General features: G+C 42.1%; 1 protein-coding gene across 16 annotated transcripts in view; it reads right to left on the bottom strand.

Annotated features, from left to right (window-relative positions):
- caska (calcium/calmodulin-dependent serine protein kinase a) overlaps positions 1 to 14,327 on the bottom strand; it is a 740,678-nt gene that overhangs the window by 25,803 nt on the left and 700,548 nt on the right. For 10 of the 16 annotated variants that reach the window (XM_038802093.1, XM_038802098.1, XM_038802088.1 and 7 more), the window contains 3 exons: positions 5,078 to 5,158; positions 4,863 to 4,943; positions 2,410 to 2,612 (listed from right to left, as the gene is read on the bottom strand). In XM_038802093.1, the coding sequence (XP_038658021.1) occupies positions 2,410 to 2,612; positions 4,863 to 4,943; positions 5,078 to 5,158 (365 nt within the window). The remainder of the gene's footprint in view (positions 1 to 2,409; positions 2,613 to 4,862; positions 4,944 to 5,077; positions 5,159 to 14,327) is intronic. The other 6 variants (XM_038802089.1, XM_038802094.1, XM_038802101.1 and 3 more) reach the window with 1 other exon arrangement.

Here is a 14,327-nt window from a genome sequence, read left to right as displayed (position 1 = left end):
AGTTGGGAGCTGGTTAAATGAAGTGGAATTGTTGGTTAAAATCACCTTAAGAGCTTTTGTTGTTGAAATCTATAGAACATTTGGAAATACAATTAATGCAGCAGCAACTCTGAAAGTTTTAAAAATATATTTTCTTCTGATTAATTGCAATCAAGAGCTGGGGATCCCTGCCTCATATATCTCCTTATCCCGGAGGTGCTCATGTCAGCTCTATCTCTTTAAGATCAGTTAATTGTGGATCAAATAAGCATCTTCCTGGTCTGCAGTGCTCCAATGCTTGCTGGTTTGACCATCAGGGCCTTTGGTAAATCATAAGTTTCTTCAAAATGCCATTTTCATTAAAAGAAAGAACACTGCATTGATTTGTTTTGTTGCTTTGATGAATATTTAAATGAAGCAAGCATAGAGCTATTACTAAAATGATCCAGGTTCATAAACCAGATTTTAGACTCTCATCAGGAATTTGAATCATGCTAGTTTTGTAAAAAGTACAAAATTGGAGAGTTGACCTGATCTCAGATTTTAAAGTACAGAAAACAGCACATTCCTATAAAGAATGAATAATTAAATGAACATCAGCAAAATGTTGCCTGTTTTATCATAGTATGTCATTATGTAGTTTTCTTGTTACTTTTTCCGTTCTTCTCCTTTCCTGAAAACATTGACTATTATTGGGGTAAAGGTATGGTGATGCTTGCTGCCTTCCAGTTCCTCACCCAGGTAGGCACAGTGAACCTCAATAGTGAGCTATTTGACTAGAGAGATTTGCACAGTATTGAGCAGGCCTATTCTTTTCCTCAACCAAAGTTCACATACTTGTTCTTCCACCAGAGATCACTGTATACTGATCAGGAGGGTGGAATTGTTCCAATGGGATTGAGCCCAACTGCCGAGTCCCTATCCACTCAAATGAAATCAATTAATAGCAGTAAGGGGCCTTTCATGGTCTGTGTGATTCAGCCACAATTGCCGACAATAGTTTGGTCACTGAGAAAGCGGCACTGCACCTTGCATTTTGTCTTATTACAACATATATTTTATCATCATAGCTAACTTATCCAGATATCTGTCTGATAACAAACTAGTGCTTCTTTCACATGAGGGATTTATTAGTAAACAAGCAATAAAAGTATTTAAATACTCTGTTAATATTACTACACTGTCTTTCTTCTTTCATCTATCCACAAGAAACTTTTTGTAGGTGCAAAGAACACACATAAATGTCGAGCATGGCTCTTGTAAATTGCACACGAACCCTTGTCTTGTACCACTGCACACCATGTTAAAAAGAGAAAGTATTGGCATCAGCCTAAGTGAATCCATTAACAATTGTAGCCACTGTAGCCACCTAAAATGGACACTGAACTAAACAAAATGGAGAATCGCTAAGACTGCAGGGAAAAGCAGTTTAGCCAAGGCAGCAGCCTGCAAACACTCATTAGCATTTTGCAAGCAGCAAAACTAGTTTCTGGCCAGGTGGAAGATCTCAAACCAAAGGTGATAATGGCAAAACGCTTTACATACTAATGAGGCAGTCCAGATCTAGGCACACACAATGGCAACATTTGGGTTTGAATAAGATACTTTAAGTGGATGTCCAGACAGAGCGGCACCAGAAGTATCCACTATAGAAACCGCCCCCGCCATCAAGAAAGACCCTCACATTGGAGGAATTCAAAAGATATCGATTGGGAGTGATCCAATCGCTACCTGAAGGTAAAGCCCGCCCAGAAAAGGCAAGGACATTGGGGACCCCTATAAAAGATAGACCCCCACCCATGGTCCTGTCTGTTGTTTCGTGCTCCGGCTTTGACCAAGAACTTCGAATTGTATCCTGACTCCAGCCGTTGAGCACCAGCCGCCGAACCGTAAGTGCCAATACGACGCTCGCTACGCGAACCAGGCCCACTAGACCCCCAGTGACCAGCACGCTCTCTGAAGGTTGCAGACCAAGACCAGAACGAAGGCCTCGCTCCCTGACCTTGCCTGTTCCTGTTTAGTTAAGTATTCTGATTGCTTAGTTTAGTCATAGCTTAGTCCCTTAGCGTGTGCATGCGTATTTATTATAATTGTATAATAAATATTGATCGTTTGGAACTTACTAATCGGTGTATCGTTTTATTACTTTGAACCTGACCTTGGAATATTTGTGAGGTGTCTATACGGCATCTGGCGACTCCTGAGCTGAAAATACATACATAGAGCCTAGTAGTGTTAAGCACACGGCCTTTAAACGGAGGCGTGTTAATACACTCCAATAAACGCGTATTACACCCATAGTAAAACGTGCAACACAATATTAAACTCCTTAAATTTGGACTGTGAAATAAAACAGAAGCTTGAACAGAAATCTTCACATTGCAATGTTTTGTTCCTATCCATAACTGACCATCAACAGTTCATCAATACCTGCGGCTCAACATCTAGTATTGCAATCAATCCTTGTTCATGGATTTTGCGTATCGTTTCCAGCTTTGTTCCATACATTGCATCTTCATGGCTGCCATATTCCAGATATTCATTATTGGAAATATCCTGCATCATTTGATCATGTGAAACAAAATGGTAATTTTTACCATTTTCTTCATCTTTTCTGGCAGGTCTGGTAGTATCTATGAAGACAAACAATTTTACATTAGGGAGAGATATTACAGATACAATTTAAGGCTCCAACTCATGCCTGGCTCCTCAAACTATATTTCTTCCCTGGAAGCAGGGCAGTTTAAATCAGAAACAAGATTATGCTTTATTCCAAACATTTATGGGTTTACATTGCAATCTAATGAAGATATGATCACATTTGAAGACTTTTATTAATTGCATAGCAAGAAGTGACTTAGCTGCAACACAGATTATAAACAACTATATTATATAGGGCAGCACGGTGGCACAAGTGGATAGCACTGTGGCTTCACAGCGCCAGGGCCCCAGGTTCGATTCCCCGCTGGGTCACTGTCTGTGCGGAGTCTGCACGTTCACCCGTGTCTGCGTGGGTTTCCTCCGGGTGTTCCGGTTTCCTCCCACAGTCCAAAGACGTGCAGGTTAGGTGGATTGGCCATGATAAATTGCCCTTAGTGACCAAAAGGGTTGGGAGGGGTTATTGGGATAGGGTGAGGGCTTATGTGGGTCGGTGCAGACTCGATGGGCTGAATGGCCTCCTTCTGCACTGTATGTTCTATTCTGCAGAGTTAATGAAAGCCTCCTTGTGACGCTAATAAAAATTCTTCTTCTCTTTGGAAGATACTAGTATGCTGGGATATGAATCTGGGTGCTATCTTGCCAATAATGAATTCCATTTGAATAATGCCTGCATCACAGAAAACAATTCAAAGTTGTTTCACAAGAGTTTAATCAGGCAAAATATTGACACCAAGACAAAAGAGTAGACAACAGGAGGGGTGACTAAAACCCTCGCCAAATGAGCAAGCTTTCGTAAGGGTCTTAATGCAGATCTTAATGGAGGAGAGCGATGGAGAGTTTTAGGGAGAGAACCTGAAGCCTAGATGGCTGAAAACATGGTGACCAATGGTGGATGAAGGAAGCAGGATGAGATGGAGCACAAAGGTCTGAGGGGGTTGCAGTGCTCGAGGGGGTTACAGAGGTGAGGAGTGTTGAAGCCATGAAGGAAATGAAACACTAGGATGAGAGCTTTAAATTGGGGTGGACGATATATGTCAATGGTGACTATAGGCGATTCCTTTTTCTTTTTTTCTCCTTGGGATGTTTTGTTCTATTTGATGCTGATATTGTCAGGTGGACCGTTGTTTGGGGGGTGGTGGGAGCATGCGCGGTGCCGTCTTTCCCCTCAGCCGCCCGGCAAGACGTTGGACCACCCCCCAACAGTGCCCCTGGCCCCTGCCAAAGTCCTCCCGCCCGTGGATCGAATCTCCCCCGACTGTGGCGGCGCTGGACTGAGTTCGCAGTCGCCACGCCGAGTTCCTGACAAATAATACCATGAGAGATCCACGCCGTCGGAAACTCGGCCGGTCGGGGGCGGAGCATTGGTGGGTGGGCCTTAGGCAACGTCCTGAGGCCGTTGATACAGCATGCAGTGTATGCCTAGAACATGCCATTTTGGAAGGGGCAGAGCATCGCGAAAGCGGCGCTGCCCCGATTTTGGCGCCAACATTGATTCTCCGGCCGATCGCCGAACGTGATTTCAGCATTGGCAACTGGAGAATCCACCCACTGTATCTTTGTGATGATAGAAAATCAACAATGCCCATTTCTGAGTCAAACCCTCACTCTGAAGAGTTTGATTGTGAGAATCCCTTGGCTGAGAGCATTCTCCAATTTGGATGAAAATGCAAGTCAGTAAGTACATGTGAGACTTGTAACATGGCATTAGTTTTGATCTCTCACATGAGAAATATTGACATCTATGCTTGTTTAAATGCTATATATCATATATAATATTCATGGTAGTCCAACAAACCACAGCAACTTTGATTTAAGAATTTAAGAGGGAGGTGACGGAGTAGTGGTATTATCACCGGACTAGTAATCCAGAGACCCAGATTACTGCTCCGGGATCCTAGGTCCAAATCTGCCACTACAGATTGGAATGCAATAGAAATCTAGAATTAAAAGTCCAGTGATAACCATGAAACCATTGTTGATTGTCATAAAAACCTATCTGGTTCACTAATGCCCTTTAAGGAAAGAAATCTGCCGTCCTTACCCGGTCTGGCCTACATGTGACTCCAGACCCACCGCAATGTTGTTGACTCTTAAGTGCCCTCCTCAATGGCAATTAGGGATGGGCAATAAATGCTGGCGCAGTCTGCGATGCCCATGTCCCATGAACGAATAAAAAAAATACAACTTCAGACAAACACAACATTTCAAAGGCCACCACTTACGTGGAATTGGGTACGCAAATCTGTCTGGATGCTTTGTGATCAGAGTGTTTTTAATGTGCCTTCGCCCTACTCCATGGGCACCTTTACCGCAAACAAAAAAAAGATGCAAAAGTGGTAAAAAAAATCTTTATTCTTTTTTAAAATATAATGTTGGTTGTATTTTTTTCTAATTACCATTCTTCAATTTTTGTACTAAATTAAGATTTTATTTTTACCTAGTAACACTAGCGTCTTCCTTCTGAAGGCTGGTAGTTTTACTACCTCTTCGTATGTGACGAGATCTAGTTGGTCAAAGACTGAAAAGGAAGCCCATTGAGAGAATACGTTGCATATCATGAACATGACAATTCATTTACAAAACAGCGAAACTACATGAGAAAAGTTTTAGCATTCCTGGAAATTTTCATATGAGGTTTCATATTTGTTAGGATTTGATGTACCAAATTGAAAATAATTATCGCTAATTCAAGTTATTCGGAGATTAAATACTTGTTATATTAAAAAAACGGGATGAATGGTCTGGTAAGGGGAAACGATTTCAGGTACCTACAGTTGCGGGACTTTGTCCGTAGACAGGTCCCATCCTTCCCACGCCTCCTGCCAATGGGGATCCAGGACAGAATAGTCTCTAGAGGGGAAGGTGGAGAGGGTAGAGTCTCCGATATTTATAAGGTGCTCATGAAGGAGGAAGGGTCCCAGATGGAGGAACTGAAACTCAAATGGGAGGAGGAGCTAGATGGGGAAGTGGAGGACGGGCTGTCGGCAGAAGCCCTGAGTAGGGTAGATTCGACCGCAACATGTGCCAGGCCCGGCCTGATTCAATTTAAGGTCGTTCACCGGGCCCACATGACGGTGGCTCGTATGAGCAAATTCTTTGGGGTAGAGGACAAATGCGCTAGGTGCGCAGGAGGACCAGCGAACCACGTACACATGTTTTGGACATGTCCGATACTTAGGGGGTACTGGGAGGGATTTGCTGGGATCGTGTCCCGGGTGCTAAAAACAAGGGTGGCGATGGGTCCAGGGGTGGCAATTTTTGGGGTTTCGGGGGACCCGGGAGACCAGGGTGAGAAAGAGGCCGATGTTTTGGCCTTTGCTTCCCTGATAGCCCGGCGACGAATATTATTGGCATGGAGGGACTCCATGAGTTGTGGCTTTCGGACATGTCGAGTTTTCTGGGGATGTAAAAAATTAAGTTCGCCTTGAGGGGATCTGTACAGGGGTTCGCCCAAAGGTGGCAACCATTCATTGACTTCTTTGTGGGAGAGTGAGCGTCAGCAGGGGGGGGGGGGGGGGGGGGGGGGGGAGGTTAGAGTAGAGTAGGAGGGATAAATTGGCGGGTAGTGCCGATGGGAGAGGCGCGGGCCTGTGCAGTGTGGTACGATTGAAGTATTGATTGTACGTGGATGTTTGCACATTTTTGCCTTTTTTGCTTTCTTTTTGTTGATGTCTGTAACTGTTTACAATGCCAAAAAATACCTCAATAAAATTGTTTGTTAAAAAAAACGGGATGAAATGAAATGTAGTTGATAATACAATTGAATAATGGGTGATATTAAAACAGGATTCAAATTTTTTCTTCAGCTAAAATCTAGTAAAAACAAAAGGGTTCATTGTAAGATGCTCTATGTGCATATCTTATTTTGAGTAAAATTGCTTTTAGTGGGATATACCTGCATCTTGAAACTAAAAATAATATTAACTAATCATTGAACATCAACTTTTTTAAAGAGCAAACTTCCTTGGGATGGGAAAACGCACCTTGAATGATCCTACTATTTTGCTGAACACCTTAATCGGTTATAGAAATTAAATAGACTCCTATTTTTTTCTGTAAGTATTTTCACAGGCTTCATTGACAGTATTCTTAGTGCCAATGGACATTTTGTAGTGTTGAGCTACCAAAGAACATCTAAGCTGCAATCCAGCTGAAGGAAATAAAGGGATTTTTTTTGTTCCTTTGACGAGAGGAAAGTTGCAAAATAATTCACTTTTCACAAAGGTTAATATGGAAAATTGCAAAACTTTTAATTTTTTTTTTTACTCTCCCACTTTAAAATGCAAGTTGAAATATATGTTAAATTTCACTTTTGAAACCTTACTCACATGCATGGAACCATTCTAAATAATTGTGCGTTTTAGGGCAATTCTAAGCCAGGGTTTGAAGAAATGCTTGTATGATCTGTGGCTATCTAATCGGTTTCGGCAGGAGCCAAGGAGACTTAATGCACCAACAAAATGGGCGCGCTATAGGTCCCATAACATGCATTCTTATGTGCCCATTCTAAATACTAGTTTGTCTGCAAAATTCTCTCCTTTCTTAGCCCTTAAAGTGTCCACTTAATATGTTTGTGGTCTTGCTAAAGACAGATTGAGGGCAATCTATTGGGGAGCTGGGGGCTTCCAGTCTCTCTTACATGTTGATAATATATCATCCTGTTCGAAACCGGAAGCATTGGAGTTATGGGAGGGTTTTTGTTAACTAAGGTCAATGGTAAAGACACAAAGACTTTGTCTTCAGTCACAACATTTTATTAAAGCAAATGCCACTCACGTCATTAATGGTTTAAAGTCATGTAGTTCATAATGAAAAACTGGAGTCCAATATTGCTGTTGCCAATTAGAATAAACATCAAATCATTTCTAGTGTACTTACAGGAAAATTATGAGTCTTACATAGCAATTCAATCATTCCGTTAAAGCTGCATTATATTTTCATAAGGTATCATTATGCATTGACACAAACATTTAGCCTACACATCCTAAAACAGTGTAGCGAATTAAGATCATTAATGTTCATTTAATAGTGCATCTCTCCGCAGTTTGAACATTCATAAATCATTACAGTGTAATGTTATCACAGGAGGAGTTGTTTCTCCAGTAATACCCTTAATTAGAGCAATGGCTCTCAAAAACCGGGCTCACAGACCCCTGGCATTCTTTAGGGGGTCTGCTAAATAATGTGACAGTGCTTTGGCCAACAACAAGAATTAGTGGCAGCCGAAGCTCTGCTCTTGATCTTTCCAAGTGTTTGCTGACCCAGTGCTCCTGTTAATTTTTGGGGGGGGGGGGCCACAGTGGTTGGCAATGCTGCCTCACAACGTTTGATTCCGACCTCGGGTGGCTGTGTGGAGTTTGCACTTTCTCCCTGTGTCTGCTTGGGTTTCCTCTGGGTGCTCCAGTTTCCTCTCATAGTCCAAAGATGTGCAGGTTAGGTGGAATGGCCATGCTAAATTGCCCTTAGTGTCCAAAGGTTGGGTAGGGATACAGGGTTAGAGCGCGGAATGGGCCTAGGTAGGGTGCCCTTTCCAAGGGTCGGCGCAGCCTCGATGGGCTGAATAGCCTCCTTCTGCACTGCAGGGATTCTACAAACCCAGGATCTTGCTCTCATCTGTTTCCTTTGTGCTTTCTCTGCACTTTGTTCTTGCCATATTCCTGCTCTCTGTGCTCCTGACAAGGATAGACGGATCCTGCAGGGAGGAGGAAGTACACCCACCTGACTGATATACGTAAGCAAATACCTGATCTTCATAAAGCATTATTAAAATACTCTTTGGTGGAATGGTAGCACAGTGGCTTACACTGCTTCCTCACAGCGCCAGAGACCCGGGTTCGATACCAACCTCGGGTTAGTGTTGGAGTGGAGTTTGTGCATTCTTCCCATCTCTATGAGAGTTTCCTCCGAGTGCTCTGGTTTCCTCCCACAGTCCAAAGATGTGCAGGTTAGGTGGATTGGCCATGCTAAATTGACCCTTAGTGTCCAAAGGATAGGACGGGGTATTAGGCCTAGGTAGGGTGTTCTTTCGGTGGGTTGGTGCAGACCGGATGGGCCGAATGGCCTCCTTCTGCACTGTAGGGATTCTATTCTATTTTTTAGATGCAGCACTTCTATTCTATGGGTATTATACCGTATTATCATTTGGATCGTGGACATCACTTCAACCAAAAGGTCTGAGAACCATGGAATTAGAGAAGTAGGTCACTTTCAATATGGAAGAAATCTAAGGGAAGACATACAAATGCAATTCAAATATATATATTTCCATTACTCCACTTCTCCTCAAGCAACATCTACTCTCACTCTGCCATGAATCACTGTCAACAACGCCACCACTTTCTCAGTTGACAGGAGGACCAATACAAAGTTTCATTATAGTACTGAAGGGGAGGGCGAGGAATAAGAGAGGAGGGTGAAGAATTAGCTGCTGAGGCGTGGGACTTGACGTAATACCACTGCTTGAACAGATGACAGAGAAAACATGTTATGCGAGTGAGGTATCAGAAGGCCAGGGGTCTTTTACTGTGCACCGAATAGTTCTGTTGAGTTCTGATCAAGGTGAATAGGCTGGCAAATTTGCTGCTGGACATCATGCCTGCACTAACATAAGTAAAGCAAGGAATCTAATTGCTGCACTCCTGAGTTCAATTTGCTTTTCAAAAGTTTAATCTTTATTAACCAAATATAGAAACTGGGGTTTCCAACAAAATGTAATGCAGCTTTAACTTTTAAATGTTGATGAGTGAAACAATAAAAAAATGATGGAATAAGGGAGAAAAGTTAACGTCAATCACAGTTACTTACATGCATTGAAGCCATTGGGTGGAAGACAGCATGAAAAATGTATAAGCATCATTGTTTAAGCAATGTTGCATTGTATTGTTAAATTACAACCAAAACGTTTAAAATGCACAAAAACCCACATTAAAGCAAATCGAATGTTACATTACAAATAAAATGCAATGTGTGGAAGATATATCTTAATATCCACAAAACGGTAACAAACACATTAGAGTCATAGATGTTTACAGCATGGAAACAGGTCCTTGGCCCAGCTTGTCCATGCCGCCCAGTTTCTATCACTAAGTTAGTCCCACTTGCCCGCATTTGGCCCATATCCCTATATACCCACCCTGCCCATGTAACTAACTGTTTTTTAAAGGAAAGAATTGCATGCACCTCTACCACTGCCCCTGGCAGCTCGTTCCAGATGCTCACCACCCTGTGTGTGAAGAAATTTCCCCTCTGGTCTCTTTTGTATTTCTCCCCTCTCACCTTAAACCTATGCCCTCTAGATCTAGACGCCTCTACCTTTGGGAAAAGATGTTGACTATCTACCTTATCTATGCCCCTCATTATTTTATAGACCTCTATAAGACTCCTATGCTCTAGGGAAAAAAGTATCAGCCTATCCAGCCTCTCCTTATGGCTCATACCATCAAATCCTGGTAGCATCCTCGTAAATCTTTTCTGCACTCTTTCTAGTTTAACAATCTCCTTCCTATAATAGGGTGACCAGAACTTAACACAGTATTCCATGTGTGGTCTTACTAATGTCTTGTACAACTTCAACAAGACGTCCCAACACCTGTATAAAATATCCTGACCAATAAAACCTATCATGTTGAATGCCTTCTTCACCATCCTGTTCATCTGCGACTCCACCTTCAAGGAGCTACGAACCAGTACCCTTAGATATCTTTGTTCTGTAGCTCTCCCGACCATTAACTGAGTAGGTCTTGCCCTGATCTGATCTACCAAAATGCGTCACCTCACATTTAAACTCCATCTGCCATTCATCGGCTCACTGGCCCAATTGATCAAGATCCTGTTGCAATCTTGTATAACCTTCTTCACTATCCACTACCAATCTTGGTGTCATCTGCAAACTTACTAACCATGTCTCCTACATTCTCATACAAATCATTAATAGATAAAACAAATAACAGAGGACCCAGCACCGATCCCTGAGGCACACCGCTGGTCACAGGCCTCCAGTTTGAAAAACAACCATCCACAGCCACTTTGGTCGCCAAGCCAATTTTATATCCAATTGACTATCTCACCCTGGATTCAGTGAGATTTAACTTTTTGCAACAACCTACCATGCGGTACCTTGTTAAAGGCCTTGCTAAAGTCCATGTAGACAACGTCGACCTGCCCTCATCTACCTTCTTGGTTACCCCTTCAAAAAACGTATTCAAATTGGTGAGACACGACTTTCCCTAATTAATCCTTGCCTGTCTAAATGCCCATAGATCCTGTGTCTCAGAATACCTTCTAACAATTTACCCACTACAGAAGTAAGGCTAACTGCTCTGTAGTTCCCAGGCTTATCCCTGCAGCCCTTCTTAAACAAGGGCACAACATTTGCTACCTTCCAATCTTCAGACACCTCTCCTGTGGCTGTCGATGATTCAAATATCACAGCTTGGGAGCCGGCAATTTCCTCCCTAGCGTCCCACAACATCCTGGGATACATTTCATCAGGTCCTGGGGATTTACCTATCTTGATGCGCTTTATTATCTCCAGGACCTCCTTCTCTGTAATATGTACACTCCTCAAGACATGACTTTTTATTTCCCCAATTTCCCTAACATTCGTGCCTTTCTCAACAGTAAATACTGACGAGAAATATTCATTTAGAACGTATCCCATCCCTTGTGGATCTGCACATAGATGACTTTGTTTATCCTTAAGCGGCCCTACCCTTTCCCTAGTCACCCTTTTACCCTTTACGTATCTGTAAAAGCTCTTTGGATTTTCCTTTGCCTTATCTGCCAGGACAATCTCATGTCCCCTTTTTTGCCCTCCTGATTTCTCTCTTAACTCCACTCCGACAAGCCCTATATTCTTCAAGGCATCCATTTGATCCCAGCTGCCTCCTTCTTCCTTTTGACTATGGCCTCAATATCCCGAGTCATCCAGGGTTCCCTCCTTCTACGAGCCTCACCCTTCATTCTAAAAGGAATGTGCTCACCTTAAACCCTAGTTAACACCTTTTTGAAAGATTCCCACTTACCAGCTGTCCCCTTGCCTTCAAATAGGCACCCCCAATCAACTTTTGAAAGTTCCCGCCTAATACTCTCAAAATTGGCCTTGCACCAATTTTAAATTTTAACTTTTGGGCCAGAACTATCATTCTCCATAGCTATCTTAAAACTAATAGAATTATGGTCACTGGTCTGAAAGTGATCCCCCACTAACACTTCCGTCACCTGCCCTTCCTTATTCCCCAAGAGGAGGTCAGGTTTTGTCCTCTCTCTGGTCAGGCCATCCACATAGTGAATGAGGAATTCTTCCTGAATACACTCGACAAAATTTTCTCCATCCAAATCCCTAGTGCTATGGCTGTCCCAGTTAATGTTGGGGAAAGTTAAAGTCCCCAACTGTTTTTCTGGCAGCTATCTGTAATCTCTTTACATATTTGTTCCTCAATATTAGATTGCAAAAGCAGTTAACTAAGGCTATGTAGATCAAATAACAGACAGCCAGGTTGATTGGCAGACGTGCGCAGTCTTGACTTTGTCTGGGGTAGTATGTATATGATTGTGCTCTCACAAATATACATACAAATCCAAGGCCAATTTGAGACTATTAAGACTGTAATACATCCATGACTAGGTTCTATAGAATTACATATTCTGTTTGGCCCCTCTCAGATTGTGACACTTGCATCAAGAGCTGTGATGCCACTTCTTGCAATCCCGTTGCAATGATCAGTGGTTGTGTGCTGTCAAAGGTGCATCAATACAGCATAGATTAGGTATATGAAAAAATGTAGATGTAGCGCATTTGATAATTCAAGCAGATTCTGAATCTCCATTCTGGTGAACCTGGGGAATGTTATAAATAACTGATGTCATAGTTTATAGTAATATTTTAGAAGTAAGTGACAGTTCTGGGAAGGTTAAAGTTGTGTTGTAAAAATAGTACAAATACAACTAAAGCAGCTTGAAGACTATGACGCTTAAAAGGTTGGGGCCATATCGAGTCCATTGTGAGAGAGACAGAGTCTCATCAAGATTAGTTGACTCACAGTGTTTACTGATACCTGGGCAAGCTGCTGAGAAATTTATGGGATCTGTCTTGATTTCATTTGTCATTTATTTAACAGTGTGGAGTGCTTGACCTCAATTTGTCTATTAATTCACATGTACCATATAGTTACCCTGAATGTCAGAGTATACAATAGATACTGTAAATTGTTTTATCTTTCTGACCTTGTGAAGTAAAGTTTACTTTTGGTTGTTCAAAACTCGCAGAATCTTGTGCCTTTATTCTCTTAGCAAGTGTCTTGAATCTCAAATTTTGTCTACATTAAACAAAATGTTATTGGCCCCTTACCTGATCTTATCAAATCTTGAAGGTCTGGTCCAGGATCATAATTATGCATAATGGGTGAGATTTCTTAATTTATTGTTATGTCAGATTATGAATTAAATATGTCCCTGAATGAAGTCAACAACTACACTGTTTCCTTGAATGATTATCTGTCATTTCAGCTCATCTAGCAGTTAAAATAAAGCACCTGTATGCCAAAGATTGAGCTGTCTTTAGCTCAGGCTATCGTTATATATCTTAGATGGTTAGTTATATTCTCTCATATTGATTTGACAATGCAAACTAAAAGGATATAACTTTCAGCAAAATACTATGAAACTCGTATTGCAGTGTAAAATTAGGATGTGCTATTGCTTTCCAAATCCATGTCTAACACTCCAAAACAAGAAATGACAGACAAAGACAGAATATGAGAAGAAACTGGCAGTTAAAATAAAAGGAAATCCAGAAGTCAAGGCATAATAGTAACAGGGTAGTAAAAGGAGCATTGAGCCTGATTAAGGACTAAAGAGGGATTTATGCATGCAGTCAGAGAGCTTGGCTAAAGTGCTAACTGAGTACTGTGTATCTGTCTTTACCCAGAAGATGCTGCCAGTCATACTGAAAGAGGAAGTAGTTAAGACACTGGATGGATGAACAATTCATAATGTGGAGGTACTAAAAAAAGACTGGCTATACTCAAAAGTTGATAAGCCACCTAGACCGAATGAGATGCATCCAAGGCTACTGAGGAAGTAAGGGTAAAAATTGCAGAGGTGTTGCAATTGCAGAGGGGGCTGCACGGCAGTTCAACGGTTAGCAGTGTTGCTTCACAGCTCCAGGGTCCCAGGTTTGATTCCCGGCTTGGCTCACTGTCTGTGCAGAGTGTGCACGTTCTCCCCGTGTCTACGGGGGTTTCCTCCGGGTGCTCCAGTTTCCTCCCACAGTCCAAAGATGTGCAGGTTAGGTGGATTGGCCATGATAAATTGCCCTTAGTGTCCAAAAAAGTTAGGTGGGTTTACGGGGATAGGGTGGAGGCGTGGGCTTTGGTAGGGTGCTCGTTCCAGGGGCTGGTGCAGACTCGAGGGCTAAATGGCCTCCTTCTGCACTGTATATTCTCTGATAATAGTTGCTTATATTCATTCAATGTCCCTCAGATGAAGGGGTGGTGCCAGAGGACTGGTGAGTTGCAAATGTTACAAACTGGTTCAATAAAGGATTGCAGGATAAGCTCAACAACTGAACATCAGTTAGTTCAACCTCAGTGGTAGGAACACTTTCAGAAATTATAATCTGGAATAAAATTAGCAATCATATCAACATTAGTGAATGAAAGCTAGCACAGCAAATCATGCCTAATTAA

Source organism: Scyliorhinus canicula, chromosome 7 (genome assembly GCF_902713615.1).
Source record: "Scyliorhinus canicula chromosome 7, sScyCan1.1, whole genome shotgun sequence".
Taxonomy (NCBI): domain Eukaryota; kingdom Metazoa; phylum Chordata; class Chondrichthyes; order Carcharhiniformes; family Scyliorhinidae; genus Scyliorhinus; species Scyliorhinus canicula.
This window is presented reverse-complemented; position numbering and strand designations above follow the sequence as displayed.